This window comes from Capricornis sumatraensis, chromosome 2, assembly GCF_032405125.1.
Source record: "Capricornis sumatraensis isolate serow.1 chromosome 2, serow.2, whole genome shotgun sequence".
Classification (NCBI taxonomy): domain Eukaryota; kingdom Metazoa; phylum Chordata; class Mammalia; order Artiodactyla; family Bovidae; genus Capricornis; species Capricornis sumatraensis.
In genome coordinates this window covers 158573591-158595159 of record NC_091070.1, presented here as the reverse complement: position 1 = coordinate 158595159, position 21569 = coordinate 158573591, and the positions used below count along the sequence as shown (strand labels likewise).

At 35.0% G+C, this 21569-nt stretch overlaps 1 protein-coding gene across 1 annotated transcript in view; it reads right to left on the bottom strand.

Moving 5' to 3' along the window:
• Window positions 1-21569, bottom strand: part of COL24A1 (collagen type XXIV alpha 1 chain) — a 378135-nt gene that overhangs the window by 83802 nt on the left and 272764 nt on the right. The window contains exons 37-41 of the mRNA XM_068961180.1: window positions 9150-9203; window positions 7423-7530; window positions 3830-3883; window positions 3532-3585; window positions 2579-2635 (exon numbers count right to left, since the gene is read on the bottom strand). Coding sequence (XP_068817281.1) covers window positions 2579-2635; window positions 3532-3585; window positions 3830-3883; window positions 7423-7530; window positions 9150-9203 — 327 coding nt within the window. The remainder of the gene's footprint in view (window positions 1-2578; window positions 2636-3531; window positions 3586-3829; window positions 3884-7422; window positions 7531-9149; window positions 9204-21569) is intronic.

Genomic DNA, 21569 nt, shown 5'->3' with positions numbered 1-21569 from the left:
TGAAGCCATGAAATTAAAAGACGCTTGCTCTTTGGAAGAAAAGTTATGACCAACCTAGACAGCATATTAAAAAGCAAAGACATTGCTTTGCTGACAAAGGTCCATCTAGTCAAAGCTTTGGTTTTTCCAGTAGTCATGTATGGGTGTGAGAGTTGGACTATAAAGAAAGGTGAGGGCAGAATTGATGCTTTTGAACTGTGGTGTTGGAGAAGACTCTTGAGAGTCCCTTGGACTTCCAGGAGCTCCAACCAGTCCGTTCTAAAGGAAATTAGTCGTGAATGTTCACTGGAAGGACTGATGTTGAAGCTGAAACTCCAATACTTTGGCCACCTGATCTGAAGAACTGACTCATTTGAAAAGACCCTGATGCTGGGAAAGATTGAAGGCAGGAGGAGAAGGGGATGACAGAGGATGAGATGGTTAGATGGCATCACTGACTCGATGGACATGAATTTGAGTAAACTGCGGGAGTTGGTGATGGACAGGGAGGCCTGGGTGTGTTACAGTCCATGGGGTTGCAAAGAATCGGACAGGACTGAGCAACTGAACTGAACTGACCTGATCAAAACATGTATTAGTATATCTCCCATCAGTAAACTGTTAGTCTTTTAACCTTATCTTGCCTCTCTCTCATTCTCCCTCTGCAGTGTTAACCACTAATTTGTTCTCTATATCTGTGAGTCTGTTTTTTGGTTACATTTACTATCTGCCTCATTTTTTAGATTCCATATATGTGTGCTATGACATAGTATTTTTTTTTCTCTGTCTTATTTATTTCACTTCACAAAATTATCTCAAGTCTACCCACATTGTGGTAAATGAGTAGTATTGTATATATTTTTGGGTATATGTATGAAAGTGAAAGTGAAGTCGCTCAGTCGTGTCTGACTCTTTGTGACCCCATAGACTGTAGCCTACCAGGCTCCTCCATCCATGGAATTTTCCAGGCAACAGTACTGGAGTGGGTTGCCGTTTCCTTCTCCAGGGGATCTTCCTGACCCAGGGATTGAACCCAGGTCTCCCACATTGCAGCCAGACGCTTTACCATCTGAGCCACCAGGGAAGCTCAGGGTATATGTATATATACATATATATATGACTACATCTTCTTCATTCATTAATTTGTGGATGGACATTTAAGCTTATTTCATATCTTGGTAATTGCAAACATTGCTGCTATGGAATTGGGGTGCATATATCTTTCCAGATTACTGTTTTTGTTTTTTGAATATGTACCCAGGAATGGAATTGATGGGTCTTATGGCAGTTCTATTTTTAGCTGTTTGGAAAACCTCATAGTGTTTTGCATATAGATGCACCAATTTATATTTCCACCAACAGTGCACAGGGTTCCCTTTTCTCCATCACCTCGTCAACATTTGTAATTTGTGGTCTTTTTGATGATAGCCATCTAGGTGTGAGGTGATTATCTCATTGTGGTTTTAATTTGCATTTCTCTGATGATTAACAATGTCGTGTATCTTCATGTGCCTGGCTGGCCATCTGTATGTTTTCTTTGGAAAAATGTCTATACAGGTCTTCTGCCCATTTTTTAAATTGGATTTTTTTTTTTTTTTGCTATTGAAATGTTTATAAAATGTATGAAATGTTTATATATTTTGGATATTAACCCCTTAGTGGTCATATCATTTGCAAGAATTTTCTTCCGTTCAGTAGGTGTCTTTTCATTTTTTGTTGATTTCTGATAAAGAATTTTATATATTCTTATAGATGAGTTTGCCTCTGTGTGAGATTGGTTTGATTTACTCAGAAAAACTCTAGAATTTTTCCTACTTCTAAAACAGAGTATACTTTTCAATCATTTCCAAAGAGTCAGGTCAAAATATTGGGAGTGACTGTATATTCTGATTCTTCTGTTTTAGGATTCTTTCATCTTATATGATATCATGTGAAATATGGAAAATTTAACCAATTATATTTATTTCTGTGAACCAGGCATTTTTGCACTATTCATTTAATTTACATATATCCTGCATAATGTTTTAATTAAGTATGAACATACAGACAGTTATTCAAATAATCAAAGATAGAAGAGCTACTTTAAACAAATCTTGGTTACAGCTAGTCTTTAAAATGCTTAATTAGAAGGTTACAGATTAATAATCTTTAAAGAATATTGGCTCTAATAACTAGTTAGATGAATTTTGAAATCATTTGGTAACTGTGTATAAACTACTATAAACAGGATATAGATCAGATTTTTAAACATACTTTAGAAATAAATCTGACTTTGATGTATAAATATCTGCCCTAAATGCCTAGAGTATGTAATATTTTGATAATCTTTGTAAAAAGTTGTTCTCATGAATTTAATGCTGGAAATTAGATTTGAAAGTTCCTATATTAAACTTCTATATAATGCCAAGGATCTTGATCTGTATATAAACAGTTTTACCATTTAGATTATGTGACTGCAAGTACTGCTGTCATATAAAACCATGTTATAAAACTAAAAACAAAAAAAAAGTTCTTAAAAAGATGTAATTGGTGTTATGAATCTATTGTACTAACTGCATTTTATCTTAAAACATCAAAATAATTTTAGAAAAAAACTTACTGGTTCACCCCGAGGCCCAGGTGGTCCTAGGATTGTATTATCTTCTCCTGGATAACCCTACAATGAAGATGATTTATAAATAAAGTTAAATTAATGAAATAAATTTTAAAAAATTAAGCCTAATATTTCTAATAGTTTATAAAATATGCAATCTGGTTTTATCTTTTTTAAATGAAAAAGCTTTATCTACAAAACCTAGCATATGATACTTTATACACAGTTATAAATCATCTATAGCTCTCTTTGGAAGTGTCAATCTCCTTTAGTTACATAAAAAGCAGCTTACTAATTTTCTCAGTGTAGAAGGCAATGGCACCCTACTCCAGTACTCTTGGCTGGAAACTCCCATGGAGGGAGGAGCCTGGTAGGCTGCAGTCCATGGGATCGCGAAGAGTCGGACATGACTGAGCGACTTTACTTTCACTTTTCACTCTCATGCACTGGTGAAGAAAATGGCAACCCACTCCAGTGTTCTTGCCTAGAGAATCCCAGGGACGGCGGAGCCTGGTTGGGTTGCCGTCTATGGGGTCGCACAGAGTCGGACACGACTGAAGTGACTTAGCAGCAGCAGCAGTTTTCCAACAATATTATCAATCAAAAGAAGTACCATTGTAGTTATTCTTAATTCATAAAAATTTTACCATAAATGTACTATATTTAGTCATTTAATCTACAGTCTCACAATCTCTTTCAATAAGCAAATTAACATTAGTTTTACAGATTGCAAAGTATTGTAACATATCATTTCACCTCAATCTGAAACTATCAAAGACTTCTTAATTATTTTAAATATTTCTCCCTTTATATTTATTTTTCTTCTAGAATCTACAATACTTCCCAGGTTGAAAAGTACTTATTTTATTCTTTGAAAATGTTTCCAGCATACTTTCAGAAAGAACACATGAATTCAGTGTTTACTTTTAGGATTAAAAAGTCAATATAAACATACACACCTTTTCTCCTTTAGGTCCTGGCAACCCAGAAAGTCCCGGTTGACCTTCATGGCCCTAAGAGAAGGACAAATAAGTAGACAATCTCCTTATCATTAGTATGTGCTCTACATAATACTATCATGGCTATGCCATTAGATATTACATTAATTCTGAAAGAAAAATAGGATTCACTGTATAGGAGCCTGATGTCTAAATATGCTAGAAAGTATTATCAGGAGATTTCATCTGAATTTGTATATTTGGGATGACATCTTTTTATGCAAATATACATTTCTTATTTCCAATTAGAAATGCTTACCCTATATCCTAGAATTCCAGGCTCTCCAGCAGGTCCCATCAATCCTAAATGTCCCTAAAAAACAAATCAAACATTAGAAGGAAAACAGACAATTGTTTAAATTGTTAAACCTGCATTTTTGTTAACTTAGATTTTTCAAAGTATGAAATTCTACCTAGTCTGAAACAGGAAAACAAAAAGTAATTCTCCAACTTGCATCTTATTTTACTTCGGAACCATGTAAGTCCCACACAAATATGTTTCTTTGGTTTAGTTCTGGTATGAATATCTTTAATCATATTAAAAGAAATACTTTCAGTTTCCAGAATGCTGTAAATTTCCAGCAAATTCTTGGAAATGTAGTTTGCATTTGTCAAAGTTTGTGGTATTTGCACATCACTAAATATTAGGGAGTGAATTCTGATAGTTTTTAGTATTGTCGTGATAGGATTGAGAACTCTGTGCTCATTCATAGCCTCAGGTGCTTTGATGAACATGATTTCAACTCTGGTCAAAGCTGTTAAAAGAGAATTGATTGACAACTTATGTATAATATTCATCTCTATTATTTACAATTATTATCAATTTACATAGATGAAGAAATCATAAGTTAAAGGCAAATCAGTAAATATTCCTAAACTACTGAAAAGATAACAGACAACTGAAAAAAAGCAAAAATAACACTCTTAAAAATGTCCCTTCCTTTTATATTATTAAAAAGTTTTCACACCAACTCTTCTATTTGAGTCTCAAAATAAATAGGAGAAAAGGAAATTAAGGTACAGCCAAATGCCACATCAGCCAGAAGTTCTAACCAACGAAATAACTAAGGATAATAAATAATAAATATGAGGAGGTGATAAAATTATTTACGTAAGGAATCCTTAGAATTATTAAAATTCACTGAAACAAATATAAAGTTTTAAAAAAAGATTTCTTACAAAGACCAGTAAGAAGATGAACTAGAAAAGGGACTACCCTAAAAACAACAAAATGTGTAAAAAACTAACAATACACATAATAAGAAAGGTGTAAGAACAGAGATAAAGGAAATAACAAAGCTTTATTGAAGAATATAGAAGATATAAGTAAATAAAAAGACATATGTTAATCATTCATAGAATGAATATGGTAATTCTATTTCTATGAATGATTCAATATTAAAAGAACTTGCAGAATTGTATTTTAAAGTTCAAACAAAAAACAGACGAAATCATAGTAAGAGCTGAGCTTTTCAGAAAAATAAATTATGAAGTATTTGCCCTTCTAGATCTCAAAAGATACTGTAATGATGTAACAATTTAAATGGTGTGGTACCTAGTAATAAACTAAAAAATTGAGAAAATAGAGAAAATGAAAACAGACCATTATTTGAGAGTAGCTTACAGTAAGGGTAGCATTTCAGAAAACTGGGAAATAGATTTATTAAATAGTATTGAGACAACTGGCTAAGAAGATGGAAAAAAGAAATTAGTCCTTCACAACTTATAGCAAAATAAACTCCATATGCTTTAACAGGGCTAAGGGTAACAATATTAGGAATAGGATATGGAAGAATATTTTTATATACTTTATGTAAAGAAGTCATTTCTAATTAACAGAAAGACTGACAAATTTGATTGTAATAATTAAAACCTTTGTCCAGTGAAAGATAGTATAAACAAGATAAATGATAGAAAGGGAAAATATATTTGTAATATATTTGTAACATATTTAACAAAAATATATTATCTAAACTATATAAGGTGTTCTTACAATTAAGAAAAAGAAAATAGTCTAATAGAAAAAAATTTAAAGTACATATGAACAGGCAACTTTTCAGAACAGGCAATTTATTTAGTTGCAAGTAAGAAAATGTAAGAAAGAAAATGAGACACGCTTTTTCATTTATCAGATTTGCAAACATCAAAAGGATTAATATGAAGTATTCCCATAAAAGTCTCAAATGTAAGACTTGAAACCATAAATTTCTAGAAGAAAACACAGACTGTATGCTTTTTGATATTGGTCTTGGAAATACTTTTATTTTATATCTCTCCTCAGGTAAAATAAACAAAAGGAAAAATCAGTAGACAATATCAAACAAAATAGCTTTTACACAGTCAAAGAAACTATCAATTAAGCAAAAAGGTCACCTATTGAATAGGAGAAGATATTTGCAAACAATGAATCTGATAAGGAGTTAATATCTAAATATAAAAAGAATTCATACAACTCAACATCAAAAAGACAGACATCCCAATTTAAAAATGGGCAGAGTATCTAAACAGATATTTTCCCAAGATAGCCAACAGGCACATGGAAAGATGCTCAACATCACTAATCATCAGGGAAATGCAAATCAAAACCACAATGAGATATCACCTCATACCTATTAGAATGGCTATTACCAAAAAGACAACAAATATCAAGTGTTGGAAAGGATGTGGAGAAAAGGGAACCCTTGTTCACTGTTGGGAGGAATATAAATTGTTGCAGCCATTATGGAAAACATTATGCAGACTCCTCAAAAAATTAAAATTAAAAACAAAACACCATATGATCTAGCAATTCTACTCTTGGGTAGCACATTATATACCATTTTTGAATTCATAGGGCATAGAAGAAAAATATTATCAATTTAAATAAAAGGAAGTACATACTACCTGACTTAGTAAGAATGGAACACTTAAAATGAGGCTGAGGAGTCTTACAAGTGAGAGTAAGGGATGGAGGAGGAGATAACGGATAGAGTAATCGCATTTAGAACATCAGAGAGCTTCAACTAAAAGAGTTGCCCATCAGAGACTGCTTTTTGATACTCCAGTCTAAACAATACATCCCTTCATAAGATTTTCCCCTAAAATGAGGCCAAGGGAAACCTTCTTCAAACAACAGATTATTCAATGCTCTCCAAAGGACTTGGTGAAAAGCCACTTGTGACATTTTAATGGTGACTAGGAAATACATATGGATTTGATATATAAGTTTATGAAATACTCAAAAGACTAAATTGGATAATATCTTAAATATTTTGCATCTCTTTCTTCTGTGACTTTTTGAACAAGTTCAAATATGTTAGCAACATAATTTCGATATTAGTTTCAAAAGTATCATGCTATCTTTGCTTCCAATATCATGTAAAATTCATACGAAAAGATTAAAAATCAGTAGCTGTTTTGGAGACTTATCACAGATGGTTATAAAGAAATAATCTCTAGATAAGCATGAGAGTCTAAGCATATAAAGAAAACCCATTTTTGAGTAATTTTCAAAGCAATTTGTCAACCACGACAGCATAATTTTATACAGATATTAAATCCTGATTTAAAGTACAACTTTACAAACTTTCCTACTTAGGTTGGGAGTTATAATCTGATTTTTAAAAATCTGATTTCATATTTAATTTCCATTTTGAGATTTTTTTTCCCCTTTCCTTTTTCATGTCCAGAAGCCACTAAGCCATTTAAGTACTGTGGAATGCTTACAATTCTCCATATTCCATGGAGGTAGATTATTTTCAATGGAACTTTTGCTTTCTCTGTAAAATTAATCAAGAGATGAAGCTTTTAGACATGGATACATTTCTTTCCATCCGCAGTGAACTCAGTTTTGGAGACAAATCAAATACTGACCACAGCACCTCTAGTTCCTCTGGCACCCTTAAGACCACTTTCCCCAATTTGTCCAGGAGCACCTCTGCTTCCAATTTCTCCTGCAGGCCCCATTTGTCCTTTATCACCCTGTGGATGCCATTAGTGAGAGAGAAAAGTAAGAAAAAAACCTTATACTTAAATTAATCAACCACATCATATACCTGAATGGCTCCAGAGGATATTCTGTAGGCAAAATTCTATAAATAGTAACTTTGTTTTAACTTACTAGTACTACAGACCACCACTGACAATAACAACATACCATCACCACCTGGGTTACCTTAAAAATGTAATTAAAAGTAATTTTGGAAAAAAGAATAGAAAAATTTTTGCGCAAATAAGCAGGGAAGTCTGGCGTTCATGCTGAATTACAAATAACAACTAAGTGTTTTATTCATGAAGCTTGTTATATATTTATGTACAAATGCATGCACACATATGTTTGTTCATGTCCTGAGAAAACACAGGCCCTATGACAAGCCTGTTTCTACAGAGAATTTCAGTGCCCCAAAGATACATTTAATGCATAAAGGCTCTAGTGGGCAGTTCTGTATACTCAACATCATCACTTGGTTGGAATTTGTCTTAAAAAATCTGTAACATTTTTACATGATTTTACATCCATCTGAATACCAATTCTTTTGTTTTCCAACAGGCTAACTGATCATTCTGTAATATCAAAGTACAGCTGCTTTTAAATAGTAAATGTTATAATTTATTCTCTACATGTGGTAACTCAGTTCTATTATTGATAATCAAGTAGACACAAAGAAAAACTAAACTGTGATCATAGTCAGGAGATTTTTGGTGATTCATAATAATTCACAGGTTGCTGTATGGATCTGCACTGCCCTACTTGTAAAACCATTTAGAAAGTACATTGAAAAGAGACTTCAATATTGGGCATTATTTCATGACTGAGAATGGTAACTAAAATATACCTCATTCACTTGTATCTTCTATTATTTCTTATACTGCCCCCAAGTTATAAGAAAAATGGATTAGGTGCATATTCACAGAAATGATATAATTCAATTTTGGGAACTAGAATATGGTGTGATTTGTACTTAATTATAGTAAATATATTTAGATTTATTGTATTACAATGGGAAAATAATTTTTATGTTTCACCAATACTTGAAAAAATTATTGACTCTATCCAAGTATGAATTATTTATTATAAAGTACTAAATTTTACAAACACATCACATTTTCCTAGTAAAAGGAAGCAAATAACACATATTGTTTTGTGTCTCTTAGTTAATATACAGGGAAGATAAAATCAATACTAACCTTTTCATTTTGGAAAAATATATTCAAACCAGCCAGAAACAATTCTAATAATACTTCTCTCCCCTAAATATCTTACTAAAGTTGTTATTAAATGGCACAAATGGTATAGCATTTTTCCTTTTCTCTCTTTTCATGCCCATGGTCTACTAAAGAATTTCTGGTAAAGATGAGAAGAAAAGGCAAAGATCTTTTCAGAAATGACAAAGTGAAAAATTTGACTTCATATAATTAAGGTAAAAAGTACTCCTATGTGGAATTAAATATTAATTTATACAATTGTGCCTTTTAAGTCAAATTTATGGCTCTTTAATGCTTTATTTCTAGTACAAATAAAAACATCACAGTATGCTATGGAGCTATGTGCACATCAGGATAAAGAAAACCAACATAAACAGATATAAAAAAAAATTTACCTTCTTTCCTGGACGACCTCTTTGTCCTGGAATTCCCATAATTCCTTCAGGTCCCTGAATAAAAAAGGAAATAAATTATTAGAGATACAACTAGATAGAATGCTTAAATACTTATATCACATAATCACTGACTTGAACACTAAATAAAAATGTGGGCTACTTCTCAACATTATTATGCTCATATAACTATTTAAAAAGAGGTCATGATGAGTTAGAGGCCCAGCTGTTAATAGTGAGTAAAGTTCACATATACAAACTAGTCAAGAAGACAAAATGAAACCATTCTTAATCACAGAGGGAAAATAACTTGGTTTTAGCACAGCCAGTGAGAAAGCAATTAAAGTTAACCTAAATGCATCCATGTCAGCAGTTGTATGAGCTACTTTGGGTTCAACATCTTGTTGAATGAACAGGATTATAAAATATATCTAATACATTGTCAGGGAGAATCTCAAAATCTCCACTGAAGGGTATGATTAAGCAAATACTCTTTTATCTGTGGGGGGAAAAAAAAGGAGAAAGGGGAAACACACTGAGAGAAAGGAGGTAGTCATATTAAACTGTTTAAAACAATATTTTTATTTCAATCAGTATTTTATTTATACAAAAGTAGACTAAAAGTTTTCAATAAACACTTTTTTTAAAGTAAGAAGTGGTTAAAATATTTTAATGTCATATGAATTTGCAGGTCAACAATGGTTAGGCTTAAATGAGATCCACAGTAAGCCGGGCTTCAGATTCAAAAATAGCCAATAATTAATCACAGCATTCCTTGCATTAGTTGGAAATGAAAATGGAAATTTCAAATTTGTGTCCCAAAACTTGGCAAAAGGCAAAAATGATGTAGACAAGAAATAAATTGTGGTTTACCACTGTGCTACGGAGGCTCTTGATAAATATTTGTTAAACGAATAAACAGATACCTAAGGAAATGACTCATGCCCTGTGCTCCTGAGCAAATGTTCTTCTAGCCTCAGAAAATCCGCTGAATTTAGAGGCCAAGGCGGTTAAGTTCTATTGCTGTAGTTCCAGCTGCATCCAGAGGTTGAAATGATCGTTGCACTAACGGGAGACTTCTTTGCGGTTAACGTGGCCTTTTTAAGAGAGGGTGATTAACATTTACAGAGGTTAACGGCGTGAGCATTTAAGCCAGACTGCTCCAGTTTCATATTTTGGCTCTGTCACCTAACAGCTGTATGGCTATAGGTGGATTATTTTACCTCTAACAGCCTGTTTCCTGTTATATAGCAGGGGTATATTTATACTTCTTCAGAGTTACTAAGATTGAATGAGAAAGGACTTGACTTCTACTTGAAGAGCTCAAGAAATGTCAGTTCTCATTAATTTCTGTTGCCTTTTCAAAGGGTATTATGTAATAATTAACTATATATAAAAGATTAATAAAAGGTATAATAAACACCCAAGTATTTACCACCCACTTTAAGAAATAGAAGCTATACACACACATTCACAAATACACACAAGACTGAAGTCCCATATATGCACTTATATTTGCAAACATATCACCTTCTCTCCTCACTCAGGTGCAACCATTGTCTTCAATTTATCATCCCCGTGCATTTATTTACACTTTTACTCCATTTGTATATATTCCCAAGCATTATATGCTTATTTTGTGTCTTTTGAAACTTTCAATAAGCAGTATCATACTTTATACATGCTTTTGAAAATTTTTTTAGAACAATATTTTGTTTTTGAAATTATTTAGTGTCTCTACTCTACTTACATTTTGTAGTGGTGGTGGTTGTGGTTTAGTCACTTAAGTTGTGTCCGACTCTTGTGACCCTATGGACTGTAGCCTGCTAGGCTCCTCTGTCCATAGGATTTCCTATGCAACAATGCTGGAGTGGGTTGCCATTTCCATCTCCAGGGGATCTTCCAGACCCAGGGATCAAACCTGGGTCTCCCACATTCCAGATTCTTTACCTACTGAGCTACAACATTAAATAGTAGGATTCCACTTTGTAATCAAACCACAATTAACTCAGCCATTTCCCTAGTGATGAGCTTTTGGTAGTTTTTGTTTGTTTGTTTGTTTTGCTTTGTTTTTTTTTTTTATGCTACAAACAGTCCTTCAATAAACACTCTTGCACCTACCTCTATATACCTACATCAAGAGTTTTTTGGGTGAGGGTGTATACTCTGGAATCGAATTCCTTGCAGGATACATGTACCTTTCAGTACATAAGATTTTGGCAACTTGTTCTCCAGAGTTTTAGCCTATTTACATCCTTAAAAGTAACATTTAAGAGTTCCAGTTACTCCATATCTTACATGTTTGGTACTATCAGACTTAAAATTTGTCCATCTCAAGGGAGCAAAATGATATATTATTAGGGATTTCAATTCACATATTCCTGATTATAAAGGAAGATGAATCTCTCTTCATACAATAATTCAGCATTTATATGTGAATCACTAGTTCCCATCTTTTGTCCAGTATTCTAGATCCAAGGCCTCTTCATCCTTGCCACCACTGCAAACACAGAGTCAGTATTAGGAAGTAAGGAAAGAGGGAGGTGGAAGATTGATACATCTGAGACTAAGCATCATAAGAGTCTGAGCTTTACTCAAAGAGACTACTAAATTATAGGAACAGATTAAGCTTTTAACTGAATTGGATGCAAAAGTTTCCTTTCTTTCTCCTTCAATTCCCCAATCACTCCTCCCCAATCTAAATTAGGGCTTGTGAGGAAAACCAGATTAGCCAAAAATAAATGTTATATTTGCACATGTCAAAGTGCCAATCTGTAACCCTGTTACACACTTAATTGTAATGAGCAACAACTCAGTTGCTCACCTAAAAATCAGATTTATTCTTTATTATGCTTTCCCTCTTTCTCAACATCCAAACCATGAGCAAATCCAGTCAACTATATCTCCAACATGTCTTGAATCTGGTTAGTATTTACTGTCTCTATTGCTCCCCTGCATTCCAAGTCACTCTATCATTTTTTCGTCTACATGACAGCCACAGCCTTCTAAGTAATTTGGTCCATGTTTACCCTTATATTCCATTTCTTCAGAGTAACCCAAATGATCATGAATAATTTTAATCAAACATCTCTCCTTATGTAAAACCTTCCAAATGGCTCCCCAGCCCAATCAGAATAATTTTCAAACCTCTTATCATGGTCTATAGTCCCCTATGTGATCTGCCACCTCACATTTCTCTGACATCATGTTTTCCAGTTATTTACTACTTGGACCCTTCCTTTTTAAAAATAGGGCATTTAATAAATACCCTTTCTACCTTGGGGCATTTGCATTAGATGTTTCCTCTGCCTAGAATGCTCCTTTTCAGATAGCCACATGATTGGCTCCTTTTTATCTTTAGGCATCTAGCTCAATGTAACTTCAGGTGGTCCTTCTGTGGCCATCCCAATTAAAGTAGCCCCTTTATCAGGGCATTCAAAATCCCATTACCATGGTTTATTTTCCTCATAGGAAATAACTATCAGAAATTATTATTCTTGTTCACACTGTCCTTCTACACTGCATGTTCCATGACAGCAGAGATCTTATCTGTTTTGTTCATTGTTGTAACAGTGTCCAGAACTCTGTCTCATATATAATTGATGCTTAATAAATATTTAATAAATGAATGATAGAATACATGCCCATGTACTTTGGCCACCTCATGCGAAAAGTTGACTTATTGGAAAAGACTCTGAAGCTGGGAGGGATTGGGGGCAGGAGGAAAAGGGGACGACAGAGGATGAGATGGCTGGATGGCATCATGGACTCGATGGACTTGAGTGTGAGTGAACTCCGGAAGTTGGTGATAGACAGGGAGGCCTGACGTGCTGCAATTCATGGGGTCGCAAAGAGTTGGACACGACTGAGCGACTGAATTGAACTGAACTGAATCAGACAGTAGCTGGTCTACTAGATATCTATTTGTAAAGAAATAACACCTTAAAAAATTTACCATCTGCTGGAATTAAAACCAAAATTCATGAGTAAAAGGCAAAGGATAGTGACATTTTTTTTACTTTTTAGCTTCTAGGAAATAGAACAAATGGAAATAAATCTTCTGCACAGTAAACTTTCAAACATATTTGAAGAGCTCATTATATGTGAGAAAAGACATTGCCCGTTCTATATTGTATTTTCTTCTGTCATTATAATCAGAAAGATCTCTCCTGGTCCTTTCATTCACTTTTTTTCTATTTAAAGATAGCTTGTTTTTCTTTTTGGGGAGTGGCAGTGGTAAACTTCCACTGATATTAGGCTGTTTTTTTTTTGTGTGTTTGTTCTGAAATGCATCAGTGATAATTTTCTCCAAAATGTTGGCTTTTAAAAGTTTACATGACCCACTACAACCTATTTGTGTATTTAGAGACTTGCAGGGCAGAGTAGAAAAAAGCAATCACTTCTCAATGTGCATGTTTTAATAGACTTCTTCAATGATTACACAAATAAGAATGCTTTTAAACAAATGTCATGTTGACAGAGAATAGCTGCCTTGATGTTCAGCCTACTTACACCACAGAGAACGGATTTGGGATTCCCTACTGATTTAACTTTGTGAGAGTAGCTGTAGTCTCAGAAGCAACACATCACATCCATTTTTAAAAACAATGGTTTTTGAGATATAATTCACATACCATATTATGAATCTATTTAAAGGAGTGACCCCCAATCATTCTGGCACCAGAGACTGGTTTCATGGAGGACAATTTTTCCATGGATGGGGGAGATAAGTATGGTTTCAGGATGATTTAAGTACATTACATTTATTATGTCATCTCTGATCTGACAGGAGGCAGAGCTCACATAGTAATGAGAATGCTTGTAAACATAGATGAAGCTCTGCTTGCTCACCGTCTGTGTGGCCTGGTCCCTAATAGGCCTGGACCACTATCGGTCCACAGCCTGGGGGATGGGGGCTCCTGATTTGAAGTGTATGATTCAATGGTTTTTATAGTGTTGTGCAACCATCACCATAATTTTAGAATCAATTTCCACCACCCCATAAAGAATCCTGTACCCACTGGCAGTGATTTCCAGTTTCCTCCCAAGCCCCAGCCTTAGGCAACCCTAATTCACTGTCTCTAGAGATCTGCCTATTTGGGATATTACCTGTATTATGTGGTCTCTTATGACTGACTGCCAGGCATAATGCTTTCAAAGTTCATCAAGGTTGCAGCATGAATCAATATTTTTTTTTGCATGGATCAGTATATTTTTTATTGCCAAATAATATTCCATTGTATGAACATACTACTTTAATTAATAAGCATTTATTAATTGATGACCATTTTGTGTTATTTCTTTTTGGCTATCATAAATAATGCTGCTATGAGCATTCATGTAAAAATTTTTGTTTGAATTCTGTTTTCAATTATTTTGGGTATATGCCAAGAACTGATGGGTGATATGGTAACTCTGTTTTTAACATTTTGAGAAACTCCCAAATTGATTTACCAAGTAGCTGCACCATTTTGCATCCAACCAATGATATATAAGAGTTCCAATTTCTTTACATTCTCATCAACACTTATTATTTTCTGTTTTTTTTTGTTTTTTGTTTTCCTCTAGTGGATGTGAAGCGGTATCTCATTGTGGCTTTATTTGCATTTTCCTAATAGTTAATGATGTTGAGTATCTTTCATGTGCTTATTTGCCAACTATATATATCTTCTTTGGAGAAATATCTGTTTAAAGACTTTTTACTTTTCAATTGAATTATCTTTTTATTATTGAGTTGTAAGAGTTCTTCATATATTTTTGGATACTAGTCCCTTATCACATACAATTTACAAATATTTTATCTCATTCTATGGTGTCTTTTCACTTTCTTGATGGTGTTCTTTGAAGTTCTAAAACTTTTCACTTTAATGCAGTCCAATATATCTGTTTTTCTTTGTTTTTTTTTTTGTAATTTTGGTGTTATCTAAGAAGGCTTTGCATAACCCAAGGTCAAGAAGATTTCCTTCTATGTTGTCCTCCAAGACATTTATAGTTTTAGCTCTTAAATTTAGATCTATGACCCAGATTGAGTTAATTTTGTGTGTAGCATAAGGAAAGATCCAAATTAATTCTTTAGTGTGTGGGTATCCAGTAGTTTTAGCAACATTTGTTGAAAAGATCATTCTTTCCCTCATTAAATTTTCTCAGTACATCACATGCTTTTGTAATTCAAATTTATCTTGTTTATTTTTTTTCCCTGGAAATTAATTCATCCCTTGAGATAACCAATAACACTAGACATTGTTAAAATAAGTTTGAAAATTACAGAGAATGTTCCCATTAGAGACTATATTTTTCTTCTGCTTAAAACCTTTCAGTGGCTTCTTATTATATTTTAAATAAGCCCCAATTTTTTACTGTGGTTTAAAATCTCCTTCATGATTTGCTACCTACCTATTTCCTCAAGCTCATCTCAAACAACTTTTCACTATTCACTCTGCTGTAACAAACTCCTTTTAGTTTTCCAAAAATACCTAGATCATTCTTACTTCCCCATCTTGGTCCTTGGTATTCCATTGCTATTTGACCTACCTTGAAGGGTCTCTCAAAGTTCTTTCATTCACTGGCTCCTCTTCACTCTTCAGGTCTCAGTTCAATCCTCCCCTATCTAGAGAAGCCTTTCCTCACTGCCTTAGTGTAAACAGCTTCTCTTCTCTTAACTAGTTGGCTTTCCCTTCCCTTAACCAGTTGTCCTTTATCATCATCCTGTTTATCTTCATCACTACATTAACCACCACCTGCAGTGATCTTGCCTACTCAGTCTTCTCCATGATACCGTCAAATCTGAGATCAGGAACCTTTCTCATCTTGTTCCCCTTGGTATTCCCAAAGTTTAGCAGAGTTCTTGGCTCATCCAAGGAACTCATAAACTTCACTGAATTAGTGAATGGAAAAATTTTAGAGTCACAGTTTGTAAAGCTAACAAAAATTTAGAAACTATATAAAAATTCAGAGAATTAAAAAAATTTTAATTTCTAAAAATTTAGAAAATTTTTACAGAGTCACAGTTTGTAAAGCTAACAAATATTTAGAAACATCCAAGCTAATTTTTTTTTAAGGCTATGTAACCCTTTCTTCTCAAAAAACCCCTGTATAGAAGCTAATATGTTAACCAGACATGGAAGAATCTTCTCTGATTCAAGCAGATAAAGAATAAACAAAGTCCTTCCAGTTCAGCATCCTCCTTGACACAATCATCATAGGAGTTCTGCAGAGCTTGAACCCCGTTATTATGTGTAATGTGTAAACTGAGAAGCCAAAGGACGACTCTCTCCAGAATGTACAGCACTTTAGTAATAGACGAGGGGTTTGGACAATTCTTGCAGAGTAGACAGTGCATGGTTCTTTCTATTGTGTGTTGCTTTACAACACAACAGTTCAGAACACGTAAGTCTAAAACCAGAGTTATATGAATCATTCAGAAGATAAGGATTTAGATAACCTTTTACTCCTTAATGCCACTGACTTCAGATTTCTAAAGTGATTACTTTTCAGGGTTTCCAAGGAAATTGTCTTAGAAACAAGGGTCATGTATACCTCATTCTTTTCCAACTATTTCTAACTAAATATTTCTAACTATTCCTCTCGTCTTTTTGACTACACTTTTAAGATTCTACTGGAAACGCTTCTTTGAAAAGTATGCATTATTTAATTTCAGATTCTCTTAAGATATTCACTTCTACCTAATATCATACCACCCTACACAGATGGGAAAATTAAACTTCAATAAATCCAACCAAGTTTTCTTGTAAAGGAATAAAACAAGATAATTTCATTTATACCTACTCAGCTTTAGAGTATATAGCTTCACATCTGTTTAGATCATAAATACCAGGGCAATACACTTTTTAAGAAATGAATGATGGCAGATGTTTCTTCACAGAAGCTTTCAAGCTCTTTTTCTCATGCAGAGTTATGCATTTAGACAACTGAATTGTCTATTTTAGAGTAGATTTCAAGCATGAAATACAATATGTTTTCCTTTGTTCAAAGAGCTTACATGTTGGATTTGGGAATTTGTTACCGATGTTTCCCTTGCCTTATTTTTCTATCCAGATTTCATTTTCCAATCTTTTAGAAAGTAAAAAGAACATCTCGTTACTTGAAAAAAATTAATTTCTTTTTTCACTCTCTTTCTTATTTTGTTTAAAGAATTTTTAAGGTAGCATCTTTGTGACATTGCCTAAGGAAGAATTATTTTGAAGAGCAAAAATAAATTGAACATCAGGCTGCCTGATTAAGCAATAGCTCCTTGGATCATAAAATTCTTTTGAAAAAATATGCCATGGTATTTTTATTGAGCTTATGAGCTAAAAGGCATTTAAAATTCCAAGAAGAACAACAAAAAGAAAAAAAGAAATGCACATGTGTTGTTACTAAAAAAGGCACCAAAGATGTGTACAAGGCAGGATTATTCCTGGGAAAAGTTATGAAGCAGATGAAGTCTGTGTTTATCATTTTCCCATGTCTTGTTTTGAGCCCCTTTTTCATCTCTGCTCTGCCCATCACCATTTGTCATGCTGCATCATCCCTCTGGGATTCCTGGCTGTGTTGTCCTATGGCATGATTAGACCTTTCTTTTTGTTAGTCCTGTGTCCTGCCACCCTCCCCGCCACCACTCCAAATAACTTTAGTATTTTCTTAGGGAATTAGGCCAGTTGTCTGAAAAAAAAAATCTATGCTAAAATATTAATAATTATTAATGACTTTCTTATATAAAAACAAATTTGAGAAAACTTCTCAGGAAGATAACCACATTTACTCAGTACTTATTTGGCTTCTCTTTGGGTCCAGTTCTGATGAATCCTCTAAAAAAATTAAAACTATCAAGAATCCTAGAAACCCAAGTCTCAAGAAGTATGGCTTGGAACCTGAGGGTGAGGCTGAAGCAGGTTCTTGAATCACAGAGACAGAATAGCCACATTAGAAGCTGAAGGAAAGGTTTCATCTGGGTTGCACTGTCTTTTCCCCAGGCCAACATAGCACTGCAGAGTGAACCCATTTGATCTATAGCTTCTCCTGTGGGGAAAAAGAGAACCCAAAGTGGATATTCAGCCCATCTACTGTTGCAAGATGTTTCCAGAGTGGCCCAGTCAGGTCTGCATGAGGATCATTTGGGGAACTTGAGGTCCTGACAACTGGGGAAAAGATAAAAGATGGGCAAAGCGGCAAGACTTACAGTAACCAGCACTAAAGCATTATTGGACTCCATCTCTGCTTGTAGCAGCACCTGAACAGAGATCCCAGCCAGTGGTCTGCCTATCTGCGGAACTTAGCTGGTGGCATTGTCTGATCAGGGAGCTTGGCTGAAGTTCTGCATGATTTGGAAAGTGAAAGTGAAAATCATTCAGTTGTGTCCGACTCTTTGCGACCCCATGGACTGCAGCAAGCCAGGCCTCCCTGTCCGTCACCAACTTCAGGAGTTTACCCAAACTTGTGTTCACTGAGTTGGTGATGCCATCCAACCATCTCATCTTCTATCATCCCCTTCTCCTCCTGCCCTCAATCTTTCCCAGCATCAGGGACTTTTCTAATGAGTCAGCTCTTTGCATCAGGTGGCCAAAGTATTGGAGTTTCAGCTTCAACATTAGTCCTTCCAGTGAACACTCAGGACTGATTTCCTTTAGGATGAACTGGTTGGATCTCCTTGCAGTCCAAGGGACTCTGCAAGAGTTTTCTCCAACACCACAGTTCGAAAGCATCAATTCTGTACTCAGCTTTCTTTATAGTCCAACTCTCACATCCATACATGACTACTGGAAAAACCATAGCCTTGACTAGACGGACCTTTGTTGGCAAAGTAATGGATTATATAGTCCATGAAATTCTCCAGGCCAGAATAATGGACTGGTGTGTGTCCCCAGTCAAATGTTCATACCTGCTCTTGAGCCTGTTATATGGCCCTGCCTGGGCAGGTGAGTAATTCTACAACACTGCTCAATAGCTAAGCATGGGCTCCCATCCTTCTTGACCAGAAAGCCTCGTCTGAGAACTTAGGCAGCTGTAGAGTCCATACTACAGCCTTGCTCAGGCAGGGAGCCAAGCCAGCAGAGCAGGGACTCTGAGCAGTGTCCTGGGCAGGCTTGGAGTCCAGTCTAAGTTAAATACTTCCCAGCTGCGGGTCCAGCTAACAGCCCTACTCAGCAACAGTTTCACCTACAGCCTGTCCAACTATAAAAACAGCCTGTAGCCTCACCCTGGCAATGTAACTCCATCCTACCATGGAGTATTATCTGTGAGATGTAGCTGGAGGCTCCACTTAATCAGAGAGCCTGGCAAGTGACCTCATCCAACAGAGAAGCATAACCAGTGCTCTAACTGATCACAAAGCAACTCTGTTCAAACCTGGGGCACAGCCTGTAGCTCCATTCAACTGTGGAGCCATGTTTGCAGTTCTGCGTGAATATGGGGCTCTACCAGGGCCACATCCAGTTAGACTGTATAACATGAGGCCTTGCCTAATTGTAGGATCCAACAAGTGCTACTGTCTTTCCAGGGAACATAGCCTAGATCATACCCTACCAGAGGTAACTTCAGAAGCCAGCTAATGGCCCCATCTGACCATGGAACCCAGCCAGCATACCTACCCCACCAGGGTGCCTATTTAGTGGCCCCACTACTATGTGGAGACCAGCCAGGTGGCCAACCCAACTGCAGAGACCAGCCAGTGGAAACTCTCCTGTTGCCTCACAATATGGGTAGGGACCTCACCAACCTGCAGACCTCAGTAGCAAGCTGTGCCTGCCCACAAACACTATAAGCAGACCCATCCAGTTCCCTCAAGCAAAGAGACTGGTGAAGGTCTTTCTCTGCCAAAACAAATCTATAAAATCTGGAAGAGGAGATCACTCACTCAAATGTGCAAACATCAATGCAAGGATATTATGATCATAAAAAAAACAGGTAAACATAATAAAATCAAAAGAAACATAAAATACTTCAATAATTGAAATGGAAGTCTGTGAACTGTCTAATAAAGAATTGAGAAGAGTGTGTTAGTTGTGCCTGACTCTTTGTGACCCCATGGCCTGAAACCCTCCAGGCTCCTCCGTCCATGGAATTCTCCAGGGAAGAATTGTTGTAGTTTAGCTGCTAAGTTGTGTTCAACTCTTTGCAACCCCATGGACTGCAACACACCAGGCAAGACTATTCCTCTTAGAAAAGTGCAGTGAACTTCAAGAATACATAGACAGATAACTAAATGAAATTAGGAAAACAATGCATGAGAAGTTCAACACAGAAATAGAAATCATGAGAATAAACAAAACAAAAATCTTAGAGATAAATACCGTGACTGAACTGAAGAATTCAACAGTTTCAACAGCAGATCTGACCAAGCAGAAGAATCAATGAACTCAAAGATAAGTGATTTTCAATTATCCCAAAGAGAAAAAAGAAAAAAGACTAGGATACTTTATGGGAAAGCATCAAGTAGGACAGCATTGTGCAAATACCAGGAGAATAAAAAAAGAAAAGAGCAGAAAGAATATTTAAAGATATAATGGCTGACAACATCCCAAACTTGGGGAGAGAAATTGTTGTCCAGATTTTTGAGACTCAAAGGATCCCAAATAGGTTGAATCCAAAAAGGGCTACTTTGAGATACATTATAGTCAACACTCAGTACCTGCAGGTTTCACAACTGCAGAGTCAAACAACCAAAATATTAATAATATCAATACTTTTATTAATATTATCAAAATATTAAATAAAAATATTAAAAAAATTCCAGAAAGTTACAAAACTTGAATTTGCCATGCAATGACAATGGTTTACAAAGCATCTATACTATATTTACAACATATTTGCATAGTATTTATTTTACTAGGTATATAAGTAATCTAGAGGTGATTTAAAGTATACAGGAGAATGTAGGTAAGTTATATGCAAATACTATGCCATTTTATGTAAGGGACTCAAGCATCTGCAGAGTTTGGTATCTGTGGCAGTCCTGGAACCAATCTCCCATGGAAACTGAGGGATGACTGTAATTATACCGTCAAAGCAAAGAGAGAACTTTAAAAGTAGCAAGAGAAATGTGACTCATCACATATAACAACCCAAATAATACTATAAGTAGGTTTCTCAGTACATATTTTACAGACTGGAAGTGAATGAGATAACATCTTTAAAATATGGGAAGAAAAACGAAACCCTCTTAATGAAGAACACTATACCCAGAACTGTCCTTCAGGAATAAAGGAGTGATAAAGAGTTGCCCAAACAACCCAAAACTGAAGAGTTCATCACCGCTAAACCTGCCTTACAAAAAAATGTTAAAGGGCATTCTTGAAGCTGAAATTAAACAATGTACCATTGTAATCATTTAGCAATATTTATGTATATCAAATCAACATGTCATGTACTATAAACTTATATATGTCAATTATATCTCAAAATGAGAGAAAAAATTAAGAAGTTCAA